Source organism: Phalacrocorax aristotelis, chromosome 31, assembly GCF_949628215.1.
Source record: "Phalacrocorax aristotelis chromosome 31, bGulAri2.1, whole genome shotgun sequence".
Classification (NCBI taxonomy): domain Eukaryota; kingdom Metazoa; phylum Chordata; class Aves; order Suliformes; family Phalacrocoracidae; genus Phalacrocorax; species Phalacrocorax aristotelis.
The window spans coordinates 328,436-345,670 of record NC_134306.1 but is presented as its reverse complement, the minus strand read 5'-3'; the positions used below and the strand labels follow the sequence as shown (position 1 = coordinate 345,670).

Below are 17,235 nucleotides of genomic sequence, written 5' to 3'. Positions count from 1 at the left end.
GGTTCTATAAACCCTTTTTTTATTGAGCCTTTTTGGAAAGGGTCGTAATATTTATGCGGCCTTGAAGGTCACCAGCTCAACGGGTTTTAAGCGAGGGGAAAAAAAAAAAACCCGCTGCAAATATAGGCGAGAAGATGGGTTTGACACAGATAAAAGGGCTGGAGGAGGACAGAGCTCGCCCGAGCGCCTCCGGGAATCGAGGACCTAAAAATGGGGCTGGCTGTAGGAATTACAAGTCAGGCTCTGCCCTCAAATAGCACCTGGGGGGGAGGAATAAAAAGCCCATTTCAGGGGAGAAGCTGGGGGTTAAAGGTGTTTTTTTTTTTTCTTTCCACTGTGATTCTGTAAAAAAAAAACCAGCTTTTTTGTTTCTGGCTGCAACGAGGACGAAATCCCAGCTGCTGAGAGGAGCCCGAGCGCAGCCCCCCCCGTATCCAAACCGTGCCTCTGGCTTAGAAATATTGAATATGAAGGAATTGACCCAAAAAAAATCGGCCTGCGAGGGTTCTGTGAGAGCTCCCAGACGAGGGGGAAATCGCAGGATGAGTGACGGCACGGAGACGCTCTGCGATACCCTGTCTCAGGGTCGTGTTTTCCTGCTGTTCAGGATTTTCCTTCCCAGAACAGAAATTGGGTGGGGGGAAATTTCCTGGGCAGGGGGAGTGGGCACCCTGATTCCCCCCCCCCCCCCAACATCACACAGGGTGCCCTCACCCACCCGCTCCTTCGCCGTGCACACGTGGCTGATGCTTGCCTGCAGGAGGGCTGTGCCCCCTCACAGAGGGGCTTCCCCCCCCAAAAAATGTGTTTTTTTCACCCCCAAAAAGCGTTTTTTCCACCCCAAAAAAGGGCTTGATGCTGCCAGGTGATGGGCACGGGCAGAGCCATGAGGACACCCCTCACCACACAAGCCCCTAACGTAGCTCCCCCAAAACCAGGACACCCTTTATCTCCCCATTCTGCTTCTGCAAGGGTTTATTTTAAAGGCTTTACGTGTTATTTTATTCCTTCCCCTTTTCTAGCAGCTCTCAAAGAAAATGGAGGTGTTGCCTCAATACTTTCTGACCAAAGAATTAAAATATATCTATATATATGCACAAGGAAAAGGTGGGGAGGGTCTTAAACCCTCTTTGGGTATATAAAAAAAGTCAATTTACATTTAAAATGTAATTCAAAATGACAACCAGAGGCTCTGAGCCACAGCCCTTGCACGGGGCTCAAAGTTAGGGGCGTTTCTTAGCTGAAGGCCTTAGCGGGGATTGCTCAGCCCCTCCGCAGCTGCACCCATCCCCCAGCTGAGACCCCAAAACTCTGCCGTGACCCCCCCCACCCACCCCGAGAGCGATTTAGGGACAAGGAGAGGCGTCCCCACCTCCGTTCGCCTCGGAGAGGGGGGCTCAGCAGCATCGCTGCAGGACTGAGCCTGCTCCCAGCGAGCAGCTTCTCCTTCTGCAGAGACAAACAGCAAATTGGTGGTTTTTAGGTGGGTTTTTTCTTTTTTTTTTGTTTTTTTTTTTCTTTTTTTTTTTTCTTTTGCACAGCAACTTTTATTTCCCCACTAAACAGAGTGACAGGGCAAAGAGACATAACAGCATCGCGGGATCACACGAGGGCGGGCAGGGGTCTATAAGCACGCGCGAGATCACACCTAAAACAAGGCTTCCCCCTCCTTCCCCACGACACAGCCTGGGTTTCCATCGGGAGCTACGCAAAGCCAACCCCCAAAATCCGCGACGCCGAGAGACTCCAGGTCCGCGGCTCTCCTTACAGCTACACCCCTGCCAGCTTTTGGGATGACCCATAAGCACCCACCTCCCCTTGACCCCCCCCGCCCCCAGCTCACCCTGCCTCCCATCCCCGGGGCTGCGGCTCCCGGTGCTCGGCCCTACGGATGCTCAGCGTTAACGGGGTAGGGGGGGAAGCGGCGAGGGAGATCGCGGGGTTTTGCTCTCTTAGCGCTAGCGGCAGCGAAAAGACAGGCTCAGCCCTTTCCCAAAGGGAAAAGGAAAGCGAGGATGGGGTGGAGGGGAAAGCTAAAGGGTGACCTGCAGAGCAACGGTCTCGGAAATCAGGGGTTGGGTATGGTACCTCTCCTCCTCACGCGGGCTTTTTAGCCCTCGAGAGCTTCCCAGGTTGCACAAAAGCAGGCGGCTTTTTGGCTACGGATCAATGCAGGACGCGATAAACCCCTAAGGTTGCTTTTCTCCCTGGTTACATCCCTGTTTACATGGGGCAGCCAACGTCAAACGAAACAAAAATAGATGGGGTTGCTTATACAGCAGGCCGGGGGGGGGGGAGGGGGAATAACCGCCCCGTCGAGGCTATTTAAGCCGCCACCCTCAAACGGTTGATGCCCCAGAGGAAGGTTTTTCAGGGTAAAAAGAGACCCAAAACTTTTAAATGCAACAAGAAAAAAAAGGAAACCCCAAAGCCGAACAAGGGACAATCATGAGTTTCGGGGTCCTTTGTCTGAAAGCAAGGGGAAAAAGGGGACGGGATCGGGCACTACTTGCAGGTCACCTTGGGGAGGGTTAAAGAAACCGGACAGGTCAATTGCAAAGGGAGAGTGAGGAGCCCACATAGAAGAGCCAGAAGAAAGGAAAGATCTTTTCGGTGAAAGCGGCCGTGAAGGTGAAGATGGGCGCCATGTTATCGGCGTTGTAAAACGCCACCCACCCGCCTTCGTAGTCCAGGTACACCCCGATCTTCCTGGGCCTCTCGCACAGGGACAGGGGCGTCTCCGGGGAGGTGAAAGCCTGATACTGATCCCAATTCTTCCCCTTCCAGTTCAACCCCACCGCCCAGATCCCCTCCTCCGGAGCAAAGTCGATTTTCTCCTTTCTCCGCACGGACTCGCGGGCCGCCCCCAGGACCCAGCTCTCTCCATCCCCCACCTCAACCTCCCAGTAATGCCTCCCAGCCACGAAACCCTCCGCCGCCAGCACGCAGAAGGAATAATCGAATCTCTTGGGGTTTGCCGGCAGCTCCTGGGGAGCGCTCCTGAGCCGCACACTCCTCTTATCCTCCGACAGCACCAGGTAGGGGTTGGCAGTGTCCGGGTCCAGAGAGAGATCTCCTGGGAAGAGGGAAACACGGGCGTAAGCGTCTGCAAGCCACAGACCCTCCTCCCACCCTCATCGGAGCCACCCTGCGAGGGGATTTCGTTGTCTCTGCCCCAAACCAGACGAGGACGACACCGGGCGAGCGGCCTCCGAAAGCTTTAAGCCCCCAAAGCTCAAAGAGCTGCAGGGAAAACAAAGATCAGGCTCCACTTTCTAATTAAAGCAGAGAAACAGCCCGATCTCTGCCACAAAGTCCGCCCCACCTGAGACACCTCCTTGCCCTGGAATAGAAATTTCTGGTCAGAATTAACATTTTTTTTTTAGTCACTGCCAAGCGCCGGAGAGGAACGAGCACAAATAGCCTCGTGTTTAAGGGCTGCTTTTGTCCTCAGGGGACTGCCAGGAACTAGGGCTGTTTCACAGCCTGAAAACGATTGTGAGAGGGGAATATCAGGGACCGCTGGAAGCAAGACGGGTCTAACCTGCAGCCAGCCAAGGAGACGGAGCCCAGCGACAGCCCCGAACTAGAGCAGTGGACGCAAAAGGTTGCAAAGTCCACCTCTGAGCTAACTCAATGCCCACCGGCGGGGCCAAAGGTCTCCTCACTCCAGGTGGAGCAGATCAGCTTCTGCAGACTCCTCTTAACGCCAGTTTCCCACCAAATTTGAGGGCTGCGCTTTTTGTGGACTCTCCCAGAGGGTGGATCAGTTTTTCCCCCCCTTCCCTTGGCAGCACGAGCAATAATTTTCTCCTCTCCCGACCTCTAAGGCCAGCTTGAAGGTCTTACCGCCAAGATGCCCCCCCGGGAAGCTGAAACTCCCAAATTAAGCCTTGCAAAAATGAAGGTCAGACTCCCAAAAGCAAACCGTGCTCACCTGTGTCATTCTCCAGCTCGAACCGGAGGTTCTCTGAGGGAAGAAAAGAAAAATTGAGATCTCTTCGTGCACGGGGAGTCGCCGGGGACCGCCTACGCACACGCGACCTCGCTGCCCCCCTTATGGCGAGCCACCAAACACCGCTGCTCGGGAACGACCGCGTCCAGCTACGTCAGCCTTCCACGCAGAAATCCAAGGGCAAGGTGCCGCTTTCCAAGCAAACAGGGCTTTTTATTTTTGATGAGCAGATGCTCAAACAATAAAGAGTTCTCCCAACAAGCCCAAGGGGGAAACAAGAGCACAGCTCAAACCACGTCTTCTTTTAAGTTGGATTCCGTCTTTTAAGGTGAATTCAACGTAGGGGTTAGGAGGGACCTGCTTTTAAAGGAAACCTTTTTCAGCACTTACCCTTGAACTCCAGCAAGACCTCTTTCAGCACTGCGCTCTTCTGGGAAAAGCTCTTGAGTTTCTTCTCCAGCTCCGTGAAGCCAGCCTCCGGCTTGCAAAACATCCAGCTCTCAAAGCTGTGGAAGAGAAATAAATATTAGGTTCCCTCCGGGAAAAAAAAAAAAAAACAAAACAACCTAAAAGCTCCAAACTAAAGGCAGGGAAGAAACCTGCCCTGGTACTGAAGGGGTTTGGTGTTGGATTATTCCCCCTCTGTCAGCGCTTGAGGCCACACCTGAGGACTGGGTCCAGTTTGGGGCTGCCCAGTACGAGGCACAGAGGACACCCAGATGGAGATGTGGGGGGATCTCTAGGCCTTGGCTGGGGTTCAGCCCTGAGCGGCTGGATTCGGCTTTTGATACTGGTCCTGACGGTGTGGGTTTGGTCCCTCACCAACCCAACGACTCTGCGGTTTCGTCTGGAAGGATGCTCCAACCCTCCCACAACCCACCTGCTGCAAACCCCCTTCGCTAAAGGTTTGATTTTGCCTCAAAGGTTAACACCCAGGCATGGGTGAGAACCACAAGGCAGGTGGGGAGGAAGCTCTGCCTCCGCTGTGAGCCTCCCAGTTAACCCAGCAAGGGCTCAGGTTCACTCACCTGCTTCCAGCTGGGACAACACCCTGGAGCAGGAAAAAAAAAAAACAAACCAAGAAGCGAATCAGTACGAGTCTCTTCTACCTCACAACCTCCAAAATCACCCCCAAAACTGGCCCCACGGCTGCTCCGCTAAGGGGATCACCTCTCAGCAGCTGTTTCCAAAGCAGAGCGCGACTGGACTCACGGAGATGGCAGAATTAGTTTATAATTATGGGTTGGTTGTTTTTTTTTCTTCCCCTTTTTTAGTGTGGCTGGGGGAAAAAACAAACACACTCCTTTTTTAAAGAAATGAAGAAAAATCACGATAGCCACCAAGCTGCCAAAACCACGAGGATTCAGGGCTCACAGCCCTGATGGAGTGACACAAACCAAAAGTGTCTGAGAGGTTTCTCTGGGTATTTCTTAGTTCCTGGTATCAAAGGGAGCCCAAGCAGCTTCTCTACTACAAAGGCCAACTTTTTTTCCCCCCCCCCAAAAGCTGTGCTAAAATTTGGGTTCCCACCTGAAAAAGCCACCCACAAGGCCAGCAGCAAGTCCAAACCCCTGACTCATAGATGGGCCAGCTCCAGCACGGAGTAACAGGACCCGAGCTGCTCCCCAGCAGCGCACATCAGCACCCCGCACTCCCTGTAAAGGGATTTTTGTCCCCAGGGATCCCAACCTTAAGCTCTCCCGGTTTTACACCCTGCTATGCCATAACCTCTGGGCTGGGAGGCCACATCCCAGGAGTCTCACCTGCCCAGACTGGTTTCCTGGGCCATTCTCTCCTCCCTGCTCACCCAGCAGCTTATCGAGCTGGGCAATCTCCTCGGAGAGCCGGGAGACGCTCTCATCTCTCCTCTTAACGATGTCTCTGTCTAACTCCTCCAGACGGGACAGCAGGAGCTGCTCCTTCTCCTCCAGGAAGCCTCGGAGCTCCTTGCACTCGGCCACAATCTTCTGCCTCTCCACTTCTGTCTGCTTCTGCAAAACCCAGAAGGGAAACCCACATGAGACCGACATCCCCACGGCTGGGCGGGGTTTCAGGGAAACACCCACCCTGAGGCACTCACCAGCAAGTCTTCGCTCTGCCTCTCCCTTTCAGCCTTGGCTTCTTCACGTCCTTTCCTCAGGGAGCTCAAATGTTCCTGTGGCACCTCCTGGAAGGAGAAAGAGGAGATCTGTTGGGAATCCTTCCTATTTGGGATCAGAGGAAAGGGGTGGTGGGGAATTCTCTCCGATTTCACCAGCTGTGCTTATTTTTTTAAGCTGGAGAACGCCATAAACCTAAAAAGATGTGAGGCCATCACCTCACTGTGTCCTCCCCTGCCCTGTTATCCTCAACCCTTAGTTTCAGGCATGCTGAGAAAGCCCTAAACCTGTCCCTAAAACAGCCTCAGCAGTTTGGAGCCAGGTGCAGGAAGAGGAAGAAAGGGCAGCAAGGCAAGAAATAAAAAACTAGAGCCAATTTTTAGCTCCCTGTAAGAGTACAGCTGCAAATGCAAACCAGCAAGTCCCACCCACGTGAAAACCCCTTCCGCCTTGGTGCCTCTCGGGATCAGCTTTCACGTCCCAGCCCCGCCACGAGCCGGGGAGACCGGCCCAGGCACCCCAATATCTGCCTGAGCCACACTGAGATGGACGGGTCGGCCGCCTCCAGGCTCCTCGTTATTAATGGCTTAGTACTGGAAACCATCCTCGCTTAAGTTATTTGACCTCCAAGGAAGACGGAGAGGCTCCTAGCAACGCTAAACAAAAAGCAGCAGGGTTTTTTGGAGCGAGCAACAATAGATCTTTTATAAATAAAATGCAAAGCTACAGAGATTTTGCTGCTATTAACCGGCTGTGCAAACCGGTGCTTGCTACCACACGCCTCGCGATAATGCAGGAAAATTTAAGTGTGAGATAAAAGCAAAAATCAGAAAAATGGAGGCACGGGTTGCAAGCAGCAACCGGTTGTTAAAAATGCATAAACACAGATTAACAAGGGGTGGGGGGGAAGCCCCAGGAGAGCAACAGCCTGAGCAGCGTTCAATGGCGGAGCTGCCTAAAGATGCTGCGGTCCTAAAAAACGACAAGATCCCAAATTTGGGGGGGGAGGGGGGGGGAACGACTCCAACTCGAGCTGCGGCTTCCCACTAAGAGCAACCACGGCTACTGAGGATGACAAGGACGGTGGAACCAGCCACCTGCAGCAATTTCAGTCCAAAATTCAGTATAAAAGCCTTTGGTGCCACCTGCCTCAACCCCGACGATTGCAACAATTAACACACAGCGGTTAACGATCGTGCAATCCCTTCCCCAATCCACTGTAATCGCCGCCTCGGCTGTGCCACCACCACCCTCCTCCTCTTCCTCCTCCTCCACCAGCCGCCGCTGCTGCGCAGTAAACATCCGCTCCCCGTCCGGCATCTTGGTTTTCTTCCACCCCGCCGGAGAAACAAGGGCTTGGGTGTTCAGGGTCAGGCCGCCGCGCTCACATGCCTCTTAATTATTAATTAAGAATTATTTCCACAAGGGAAACCCCCCCCCCCCATCACAACCTGTGGGTCTCCCCTCCATGGCCACAGCGGTTTTGGCGGAGATCGAAGGCCGGGCTCCGTATTCGCTCTGCGTCACGTTGCTCAACCGCCCTGTGCTAGTTTAATTTTTTTTTTTTGGGGGGGGGGGGGGGGGGAAGGGAAGTTACTCCTGGGGGATTCCTGCTCCACTTCAGCTCCAGATTGTGCTTGGTGCTAAAAAAAATAAGCCTCCTCATCCCCAGGAGGAAGGCTCCATGCTCACTCCAGAGCATTTCCACCCAGGGTAACGGGAGCTAAGGATTTTGGGGTGCCGGATGGTATTTTGCACACTCACACCCACACAAAGGGGACCCCGGGAATTCCCATACCAGCTCAATATTATTTCAAGCAGGAGACCAAACCCCCCTTTCCAGTATATTCCCAGTTAAACCCAGCTCCATTTTTGCACACAGGAAAGTCCCCCATCCTGCCCTACTGCATGGGGTCAGCCCCCACCCCAGGGTGTCCCCGTTTTGGGGGGGGAGGGGGATTTGAGTCCCTACTGCACCCCAATTCCCTGCCCCACTGTACAGAGGAGCACCCACCTTGGAAGGGAGTCCCCAGTGGGGCCCCATTCTGAACCCCACACCTTTGGGGGGACCCCACTATCCTCACTGCACCCCAGGTACATATGGATGGGGGGGTACACATCATGGGGGATACTCCCTAGTGCACCTTACACCCTGGGGGCAGTGGGTCACCAGTAGGTACAGGGAGGGAGGGGACGGACATCCCCAGTGCACCCGAGGTGCATTGCCTCGTGTGGGGAGGGGGTTCCCTGGCGCACTCCCACCCCGTGGGGTGTCCTTATTGCACCCCCAATTCGGGGTAGGGGGTGTCCCTGGTACTCTCCCTTTGCAGAAGGGGTCCCTATCTCACCCCCCAGCCTTCGGGGTGGTCTTCCGCACCCCAGAAGGGCTCCCCCTGGGGTTTCCTCATTGCACCTCAACATCCCGGGAGGGGTTCCCAGTACTCCCCCCTCCTTAGGGGGGGGGTCCCCCAAATAGGGGAGTCCTTAGCACAGCCGGTATGTGCTCCCCAGCTCCCTGCCGCCCCTGGGACGTCCCCGTATCCCGTCGCCCCCCCCCCCCCCCCCCCCCCCCCCCGCCCACTGACCTCTGCGGCGTGGGCCGCCTCCTCGGCGGGGAGCACGGTGTGGGTGCGGTGCTCCCGGGAAAGGTGGCAGACGACGCAGACGGCGCGGCGATCCTGCACGCAGTAAAGCCGTAAGGGTTCGCCATGGCGGGGGCAGCGCGGCGGCCCCGGCGGGCCGGGCGGAGCAGCAGCGGGCAGAGGCGGGGCGGGGGCGGGAGGCCCCGGCGGCGGTTCAGCGGGGCCCGGCGGTAACCCCAACTGGCGAACGATGTGGACGATGTTACCGAGAGAACGGTTAGGGCGGAAAAGCCGTTGTGGCACCGGCTCCCGGCACTGAGGGCAGCAAAGCCGCCGCGCCGAGTCCTCCCAGCACTGGGTCACGCAGGCGCGGCAGAAGTTATGCCCGCACTCAGCCACCAGCACCGGGTCGTTGAAGTACTCCAAGCACACCGGGCACGTCAACTCGTCCTGCAGGCTGCGGGCCGCGCTGCAGGGAGCGGGCGGGACGGCGGGGGGAGCGGGCGGCGCCTCCATCTCGGCTGCGCTGGGCTCCGCGATCCGCTCCGCGCCGCTCCGTCCTCCCGTCTGCCGGGCGGGAGGGGCGGCGCCGCGCCTGCGCGGGGCCCGGGGGGCGGGGCCGCGCCTGCGCGGGGAGGGACAAGGCGCCAAGACGCCTGCGCCTTTTCCCCGCGGGAGGAGGACTGCGCATGCGTGGGACGGGAAGGGGCGGGGCCTACAGGCCTGGTTGGTGGGGGCTATAGGGAGCGGGGGGGGGGGGGCGTGTCCCTATAGGGTGTTGGGGGGCCCCCAAATGTCTGAGTCTCTATAGGATGTTGGGGGTGGGGTGTCAATGCATCAGTGCCTATAGGGTGCTGGGAGGGGTGTGTGTCCCTACAAGGTGCTGGGGGGCCCCAAATGTCTGGGTCCCTATAGGATGCTGGGGAGGTGGATGCATCGGTGCCTATAGGGTCCTAGGGGAGCCTGGACGTCTGGGTCCCTATAGGATGCTGGGGGGGTTGATGCATCTGTGCCTATAGGGTGCTGGGAGGGGTGTGTGTCCCTATAGGGGTCTGCGGGAGCCTGGGTGTCTGGGTCCCTACAGGATGTCGGTGTGAGGTGTGGATGCATCCATGCCTATAGGGTGCTGGGAGGCGGTTGTGTCCCTATAGGTGCTGGGGGAGCCTGAATGGGATCTTACATGATGTTGGGGGGGAATGGATGTACAGGTGCCTATAAGGTGCTGCAGGGGGGTGGTCCTTATAGGTTGTTGGCATCCGGAGAACATATTGTGGTCCCTATAGGGTGCCAGGGGGGCGGTCTGCACCCCTATAGGTTGCTGGGGGGGATGAAGCCTGGATGTCTAGGTCCTTATAGGATGTTGTGGGGGGGGTGCATCAGTGCCTATAGGATGTAGGAGGAGGCAGCTGCACTCCTGGGTCCCACTCATACATGAGTGTGGGGGCTGCTGCGCTGGACACCTGCATTCCCCTGCCTGCCTTGTAAAAGAGGGGGGGCATCAGGGCCAGGGACTCCACCTTTACCTTGAGATCCCCCCCGTACTGGGGTACCGGCCCCACGGAGCATCCCTGGGGGGCATCGCCCCTCCCCGAGGTGCCCCACGGCGGGGCAGCAGCTCCACGGAGCATCCCTACATCCACAGAGCTCCATAATTCCAAGACTCCCCTGAAAATAAACTTTAAAGATGCATTAATTTATCCACATCTCCTCGGCCTGTCTCTATTAAACAGATACTATTAAATCACATATTAATAATCACTAAAAGCGATCGTCTTAATGTCTCAAGTTTTGACATCAAAGCGTCTTCATTAGGCTGAATGCGGGCAATCTCCCTCTTTAATTTCTCTTAATGATTCTTCTAACAGTCGGGGCTGTCCCCTACCCTGCTGAAACATCCTCCCATTTTTCACGCTTTTCCATTTGGTTTTCACCATCAGGCTGGAGCGAAGGGACATTTCTAGGAGGGCCCCTAAATCCGGTTAATTCACCCCAATGCTAGCAAAATGCCGGGGTTGGGCTGCCAAAGGCGGGAGGATTTTTTGGGGGTGGTTTTCACAGCGTCAGCCCCTCTGCTGTAACACCACAGGTGTCACAGGTCAGTTTGCTAGACCTGAATTCAGAGAAAAATAACCCAAAACCTCCCTGCAGCCATGCAATAGCCCTTTCCCAGATTTATAATCCCTACCAGGAGCGTCCCTCTTGCTGTGGGAGAGGTGCGAGGCAGATTTCTCTCAATGCCACGATTTCTCTGCTTTTCTTTAATTTTTCCTCACTATCTCCAGTGAAATTTGCTTTGGGGAGGAAACATTTACGGGAGACCTTACTTTTGGGTTGGGGAGGGTAGAAATCGAGGTGAAAAACCGTTAATTCGGGGCCTGATGGTTGGGATCGCCTCAGAGGGGAGGCGCCCACTTCCAAAATGGCGGCCTGCGCCCGCTTCCAAAATGGCGTACCCAGCCCTCTTCCAAAATGGCAGTCTCGCCCTCAGGCAGGACGAGAGGGGAGATGGCTACGGCCTCCTCCTCAGCGTGGGGTGGTTGGGGCCAGCGGGGCGAGATGGCCGCGGCCTTCCCCTTGCCGCCAGGGCAGCCCTGCTTAAGATGGCCCCTGGGGAATGAAGCCCTGGGGTCCATCTTGGGTGAGGGCAGCCAGCCAGCATTGCCATGGCGACGGGCTCTGTCGCGGGTAAAGCCCCCCAGAAGGGCCACTGTGGCCCGGGGGGGGGATGGGACCATTTTTGAGGCATCTGCGAGCCCCAAACCCCTCTTGGAGGGTCTTAAACACGTTTGGGCCATGCTCCTTGCTGGCTTGACAGCCCTGACATGCAGGCAGCCACCTCCATTGACAGAAAACCCCCCTTTTACCCCCAAAACCATAGCCTTTCCCCCCGTGAAGAACTGGGACAGACACCACAATAGGAGACTTTACACAGCTCGGCAGCTCGGTCCTCTCAGTCCAGCCTTGCTAAAACATCCCCCAATACTCTTCCCCAGCTCCAAATTCAGGATTTTTGGCCCCAAAGCGGTCCCTAATGGGTTTATCACCAATAAATTTATGGGGTTGTGCTTCCAGCCAGCACCAAGGAGCTCCACCACCTCAGTCCTCCATGAGGAAAATGTCCCCCAGAGGCACTTCCCCATCCCCATGGAGGTATAGGCAAACCCTCAAACTGTCCTTTTTCCCACAATTTGAGGAAAACCACCTCACTGGGACACCGCTGAGCATTTTTCACTTTGCAAGGTGGCTTTTTTTTTTTTAATTTCCGCCCAGAGATGCCGTCGCTATTGCCGCCAGAGGGCCCTGGCAAGTGTGCAGAGCTCGTTTCTCCCCTCTCTTTTTTCTTTCCTCTTTTTTTTTTTTTTTTTTTTTAAAATTCCTTCCTTCCTTCCCTTTTTTTTTTTTAACTCTTATTGCTCGGGATATCAGAGGGACCGGGCTTCCCCCGGTCACGCCGCGGCTGCCTCACCGTGCTGACCGGCTCTCCGTGGCCCTCGCATCCCCAGGACGCACACACACACACACAGCCCCTCGCTGCCCCACTGTCTCTTTTTTTTGGGGGAGAAAAGGGGCTTTCTGGGGAGAAAAAAGTGTAGGGGGGGGACATCTCCAGGCTTTGCTGACAGCACCTCCCGAGCTGGAGACTGCAGGTAATGGAGAGGTTCGGTTTTTTGGATGTGGAGAGGGAGCAGAAAATGGCTCCTTTTTTTTTTTTCCATCCCCTTCCTTTCCCCCTCCATCCTTCCCTTCCTGTCTTCTCCTGTCCCCTCCGGCTCTCCTCCCCAGGGTGCCCGCACACACACCAGGCTTAAACTCGGTGCCTGGATGCTTTCCATCCCCAGGGAGGGGGTGGAAAATAACAAAAAAAAACCCCAAAACCCCACCAAAACCCCAGCCCCGTTGTCTTCCTGCAGGCATCCGTCCTTCCCCCGTTGCTTCATTCAGGCGGGTGGCTTTCATTTTTGGCTGGGAGTGGAGTTGTCTGTAAGGGCGTGCGGTATTGACCCCTTTATTTTTATTTTTTTTAGCAGGATGGCAAACTACCGGGGAATAAATGAAGCAGGCTGAGATGCTGCTGGGGGCTTCAAAAAAAAAACCACTCAAAAAGGCAAAAATTGCAGGAAGGGTCTGCAGTCCGTGCTTGAAATTGCCCTTTCATTCCTGGCATCAGTAAGTTGGTGGCAGCCTTCTGCAAATCCACCTTTTCCTCTGTCCTCCACACCTGTAACAGCTCTGCTGCTAGGAAGAAAAAAAATAAATCAACCCACGCTTTGGGATACTAATACACCCGCTGCTCACAGAGGAGGATGAGGAAAGGTTTGGGGGAGTGGTGGTAATTTGCTTTTAAATTATTTTTGCAAGGGAGGGCACCAAACCCTCTTCCTACAGCTGGGAAAACTTCTGTTTTACCCCAAGCACAGGCTCTGGAGATTTGCACAGAGAAATAACTGGGTGATTTATCCTCTTTGAGAAGGAGCAGCAATTGTTATGGATTTTTTTTTTGGGGGGGAGGGTTCTGGAAAATTTGGGACAGGAGTCTCTTGCAGTAGGAACTGGCTGCTAGATAAAGTCTGGCTGAAAATGAATTTTAGGGTAAGGATCTCTCAGCAGAGCGTTGTCTGCACATTACAGAAACTTGTTCTTCATAAGCTCGGTTTTATCTCTTTCTTCTTTCTTTTTTTTTAAAGAGTTGTGCTGTCTGTGTTAATGTTTTCCCCTTCTGCTTCCTCCTTCCCATTAACTTTTGGAAAAAAACCCGCAATTGTTCAGCCAGATTTGATAGAGGCAGAGGGTATAAAGTTCCTGCAGGGTCTGGAAAAATACGTGGCTAAAACCATGACACGGGGTAAAGGATGGAGGTTTTTATCAGCTGCCTGTCCCCACGCCTTACCCCCATTTCATGATTCATCTTAGCCTATTAGAGCCTAATAATCTAGTAGATTATTAGAGAATCCACAGGTTAATTTTTAGAGGGTTTTGCACGAAGAGTCCAACCAATGGGTGCAAATCTGTAGGATGATAGCCAGTGATGGCTCACAGGCCGGGCTCTGCTTACAGGGCGTCTGGTGGCACCAGCCATGGAGCCGTACGTGCTGCTGGACCCGCGACAGAGAGCGCTGTATCGCGACGTGATGCAGGAGAGCTACGAGATGCTGATGGCACTGGGTGAGGAGCCTACCCGTCCTGCAGCAGAAAATTTGGGGTGGACAGAGGATCCAGCTTGCTGGATCTTCATGTCTTCACGCAAGGGGTGCTGGGGTTGGGGGGCTGCTGGGTAGGGCAGACCTTTCTGACCCATGTTGCTCATCCCCCCCCCTCTCTTTTCCAGATTTCCCTGTTTCCAAGCCTGATCTGCTGTCCCGCCTGGACCACGGGGATGAACCTACAGCCCTGGATCTCCACGTGCCCAGGGACACCCCGGCTGCAGGTGAGTCTCTCCGATCATGCCTCAACCACAGCAGGGAAAAAGCCTGGGTTTGGCCCCTACAAGTGCAGAGGGCTTCCTCCACTGCCGATCTCTCCCCAAAATGGGCAAACCCCCACCATAACGGCTGCTGCCGTACCCCAGGCTGCAAGCCCTGGTTTTGGCCATGGCATGGAAGAAAGATGCTGGGGAGGAGAGACTGTAACGCCAGAGGCATGTCCTGGCCAAAATGGAAATGCTGGACCCCCTTCCTAGAACACTGCATTTCTGGAGTAGTCCATGGAGGTGCGGTGGAGGTGGTGGTGTATTAGTTACCATGTCCACGTTGGCGGCAGAGAGGAGTGTTGGGGACCGGAGATGCCTCTGCTAGAGGTTCTTACCTGGAAGAGTGTGTGAAATAAAAAAGGAGGAGGAATCCCTCTTTGCTCTCCTTTTCCTTCCACTTTCCCCGGGAGAGATGATATCTCCTGCCTGGGTTCTGTCTGTCTCTCTTTGTGCCCCACAGAGGATGGAGCAGGAGTGGAGCAGGAACCCCCTCGAGAAGAAGGTGCTGAGAAAGAGCCCAAAGTGGTGAAACCTGCAGGAGAGGAGCGCCCGTCGAGCCCTGCCGAGGCTGGGGCAAAGGCGGGCAGGAGTGAGGGACCAGGAGAGACGGCCACGCGCCCGGGTGAGAGCCAACCCAGCAACACGTGCAGCGAGTGCGGGAAGAGCTTCAGCCACAAGTCAGCCCTGGTAAAGCACCAGAAGATCCACACCGGCGACCGCCCCCATGAATGCCCCGACTGCGGCAAATGCTTCATCCAACGCTCGGACCTCACCATCCATCAGCGGGTCCATACAGGCGAGCGCCCCTACTCCTGCCCCGACTGCGGGCGCCGCTTCAGCGTCAGCTCCTCCTTGCTCACCCACCAGCGTACCCACGCGCCCGGTGGGGAGAAACCGAACCGCTGCCCCCAGTGCGGCCGGAGCTTTGCCGATCCGGGGGCCCTTGACCGGCACCAGAAGAGCCACCTGGGTGGGAAACCCTACGAGTGTGGGGTGTGTGGGAAAGCGTTCGCCTGGAGCTCCCACCTCGAGCGGCATCGGCGCATCCACACCGGTGAGAAGCCCTTCCAGTGCGCCGAATGCGGGCGAGCCTTCGCCTGGAGCTCCCACCTCGACCGGCACATGCGCACCCACGCTACCACCGCTGCCTCCGAGGATGAGGAGGACGGGGAGGCAGAGGAAGAGCCCCCTCCACCCCCCCAGAAATGTGCCGACTGTGGCAAGCGCCTCAACCACCAGACGGACCCCCAGCGCTTCAAGCACAAGGGCACCCAGACGTTGCCAGCTGGTGCCGAACCCACCGGCAGCCCCCCGCAGCCCTACCGCTGCGAGCAGTGCGGCAAATGCTTTGGCCAGAGCTCCAACCTCCTCAAACACCAGCGCGTTCACACCGGCGAGCGGCCGTACCCCTGCCCGGATTGCAAACGCTGCTTCCGTTGGGGCTCAGCCCTGGCCAAGCACCGGCGCACCCACACCCGGCAACACCAAGCCGACGATGCCACCAAAGCCGTGGCAGCAGCCACCGAGGAAGCCGGTGCCGGAGGGGGCGGTGGCAAACCCTACCCATGTGGGGCGTGCGGGAAAAGTTTCGGCTGGGTCTCGCACCTGGAGCGCCATCGCCGCATCCACACCGGGGAAAAGCCCTTCCGCTGCGGGGAGTGCGGTCGGGCGTTCGCCGTCAGCTCCCACCTGGAACGGCACCGCCGGGTACACACCGGCGAGCGGCCCTACCGCTGCGGCGAGTGCGGGAAGAGCTTCGCCGTCAGCTCCACCTTGTTGGCTCATCGTCGCACCCACGCCGCCCAGCCAGGTCGGCCCCACGCTTGCCCCGAGTGTGGCAAAGGTTTTAGCACGCCGGCCAGCTTGGAGCGGCACCGACGGCTTCACCGGGGCGAGAAACCCTACCAGTGTGGCATCTGCGGCAAAGGGTTTGCCTGGAGCTCCCACTACGACCGACACCGGCTCACCCACACCGGCGAGAAACCTTTCTCCTGCGCCCACTGCGGCAAATGCTTCGGCCGCAGCTCCCACCGCAACCGGCACCAGCGCGCCCACACGCAGGGCGGCCCGGAGAAGCGGCACGTCTGTCCTGAATGCGGCAAAACCTTCGGCCTCGGCACGGCCCTGGCGGCTCACCAGCGACTGCATGCCGCTGCTGCCGGCGCCGGGGGTCGCAGCCCCCTCTCCTTGCTGCCGCCTGCGTGGTGGGAGGGTGAGCGGCGAGGGGGGACGCCCACCCCCTCCGAGCTCTGGCCCGAAGAGCCCAGCTCCGTTTTCCAGCAGCACCCTGTGCCTTCCTCCTCCTCAGCCCCCAGGGGCTGGGCTGCCAAGGCTCTCCCACCTCCCACCATGGCATGGAGGCCTGGGGAGGGGGAGACCCTGCAAAGTGATGCCTCTGCCTCCCAGGAGCCCTGGGCTTCCCTACCTCCCCCCAGCTCCTGAGATGGGGCCACAGGGACCCTGGTGGGGCGCTCAGAGCCACCCTCCGCCTTTGGGGTCTCCCCACAGGGTAGGGCAGGGATATTGCGGCAGCTGGGGAGGAGGAGTACCCTGAGGTGGGGGTCAGGATAGGGAAAGGGAGGGTCTAGCGGTGGTGGGGAGGGGTCAGGGGGAGGGCGAGCGGTGTGTGCCAGGGAGTAGCAACCAGTGTAGGGGCTTTGCGGGGGAGACTGGGAGAGGAGGGACAGGGTAGGCTTGGGGTGGATTTGGGGAGGGCTGGGTGATAATCTGGGGTGGTGGGGAGCTGACACTTCTCCCTATAACCCTCCTCATCCTCTGCCCCACTGCGGGGGGGGGGGGGGATGGCAGAAGGGGGCGCAACACAGCTTGAGCATACAGGAGAGGACCCATCGGTAAAATCACCCAGGGAACCCCTTTCCACAGGGGGCTTTTGGGGGTAAACAGCTCAGAAAAAGAGCCACGGGGACCTGCCTCATTCACCAGCTCTGCTGCTTCCTTGCTGGGACCCCCCCCCAAATGCTGCGTGGGTTGTGCCGAGGGTTGTTTGGGGCGCGCTGAGCTGGGAATTTGGTGAGGGTGGTGAGGCCGGGATGCCTCGGCTCGGGTTAGCAGGTAATAAAGTAGAAGGTAGTTCAGCAAAAAAAAAAAAAAACAAAACAACCCCTTTGCCCG

General features: G+C 56.8%; 2 protein-coding genes across 4 annotated transcripts; one reads left to right on the top strand and one right to left on the bottom strand.

The window, feature by feature from the left end:
- Positions 1 to 1,476: 1,476 nt before the first annotated feature.
- On the bottom strand, positions 1,477 to 9,220 carry LOC142049075 (E3 ubiquitin-protein ligase TRIM7-like). The gene is made up of 7 exons (XM_075076509.1): positions 8,640 to 9,220; positions 6,036 to 6,122; positions 5,719 to 5,946; positions 4,984 to 5,006; positions 4,346 to 4,461; positions 3,938 to 3,970; positions 1,477 to 3,076 (listed from the first exon to the last, which is right to left on the bottom strand). The coding sequence occupies exons 1-7, from the start codon at positions 9,150 to 9,152 to the stop codon at positions 2,550 to 2,552; spliced, it is 1,527 nt and encodes a 508-aa protein (XP_074932610.1). The 5' UTR covers positions 9,153 to 9,220; the 3' UTR covers positions 1,477 to 2,549.
- Positions 9,221 to 11,738: 2,518 nt separating this feature from the next.
- Positions 11,739 to 17,211, top strand: LOC142049064 (uncharacterized). 3 transcript variants are annotated; one of them, XM_075076456.1, is made up of 5 exons: positions 11,739 to 12,283; positions 12,665 to 12,803; positions 13,692 to 13,799; positions 13,963 to 14,061; positions 14,564 to 17,210. In XM_075076456.1, the coding sequence occupies exons 3-5, from the start codon at positions 13,712 to 13,714 to the stop codon at positions 16,543 to 16,545; spliced, it is 2,169 nt and encodes a 722-aa protein (XP_074932557.1). In that variant the 5' UTR covers positions 11,739 to 12,283; positions 12,665 to 12,803; positions 13,692 to 13,711; the 3' UTR covers positions 16,546 to 17,210. The 3 variants fall into 3 exon arrangements, with proteins under 3 accessions (XP_074932557.1, XP_074932556.1, XP_074932558.1); XM_075076455.1 differs by having other exon boundaries at positions 12,662 to 12,803; XM_075076457.1 differs by lacking the exons at positions 11,739 to 12,283; positions 12,665 to 12,803 and adding an exon at positions 13,165 to 13,226 and having other exon boundaries at positions 14,564 to 17,211.
- Positions 17,212 to 17,235: the final 24 nt, after the last annotated feature.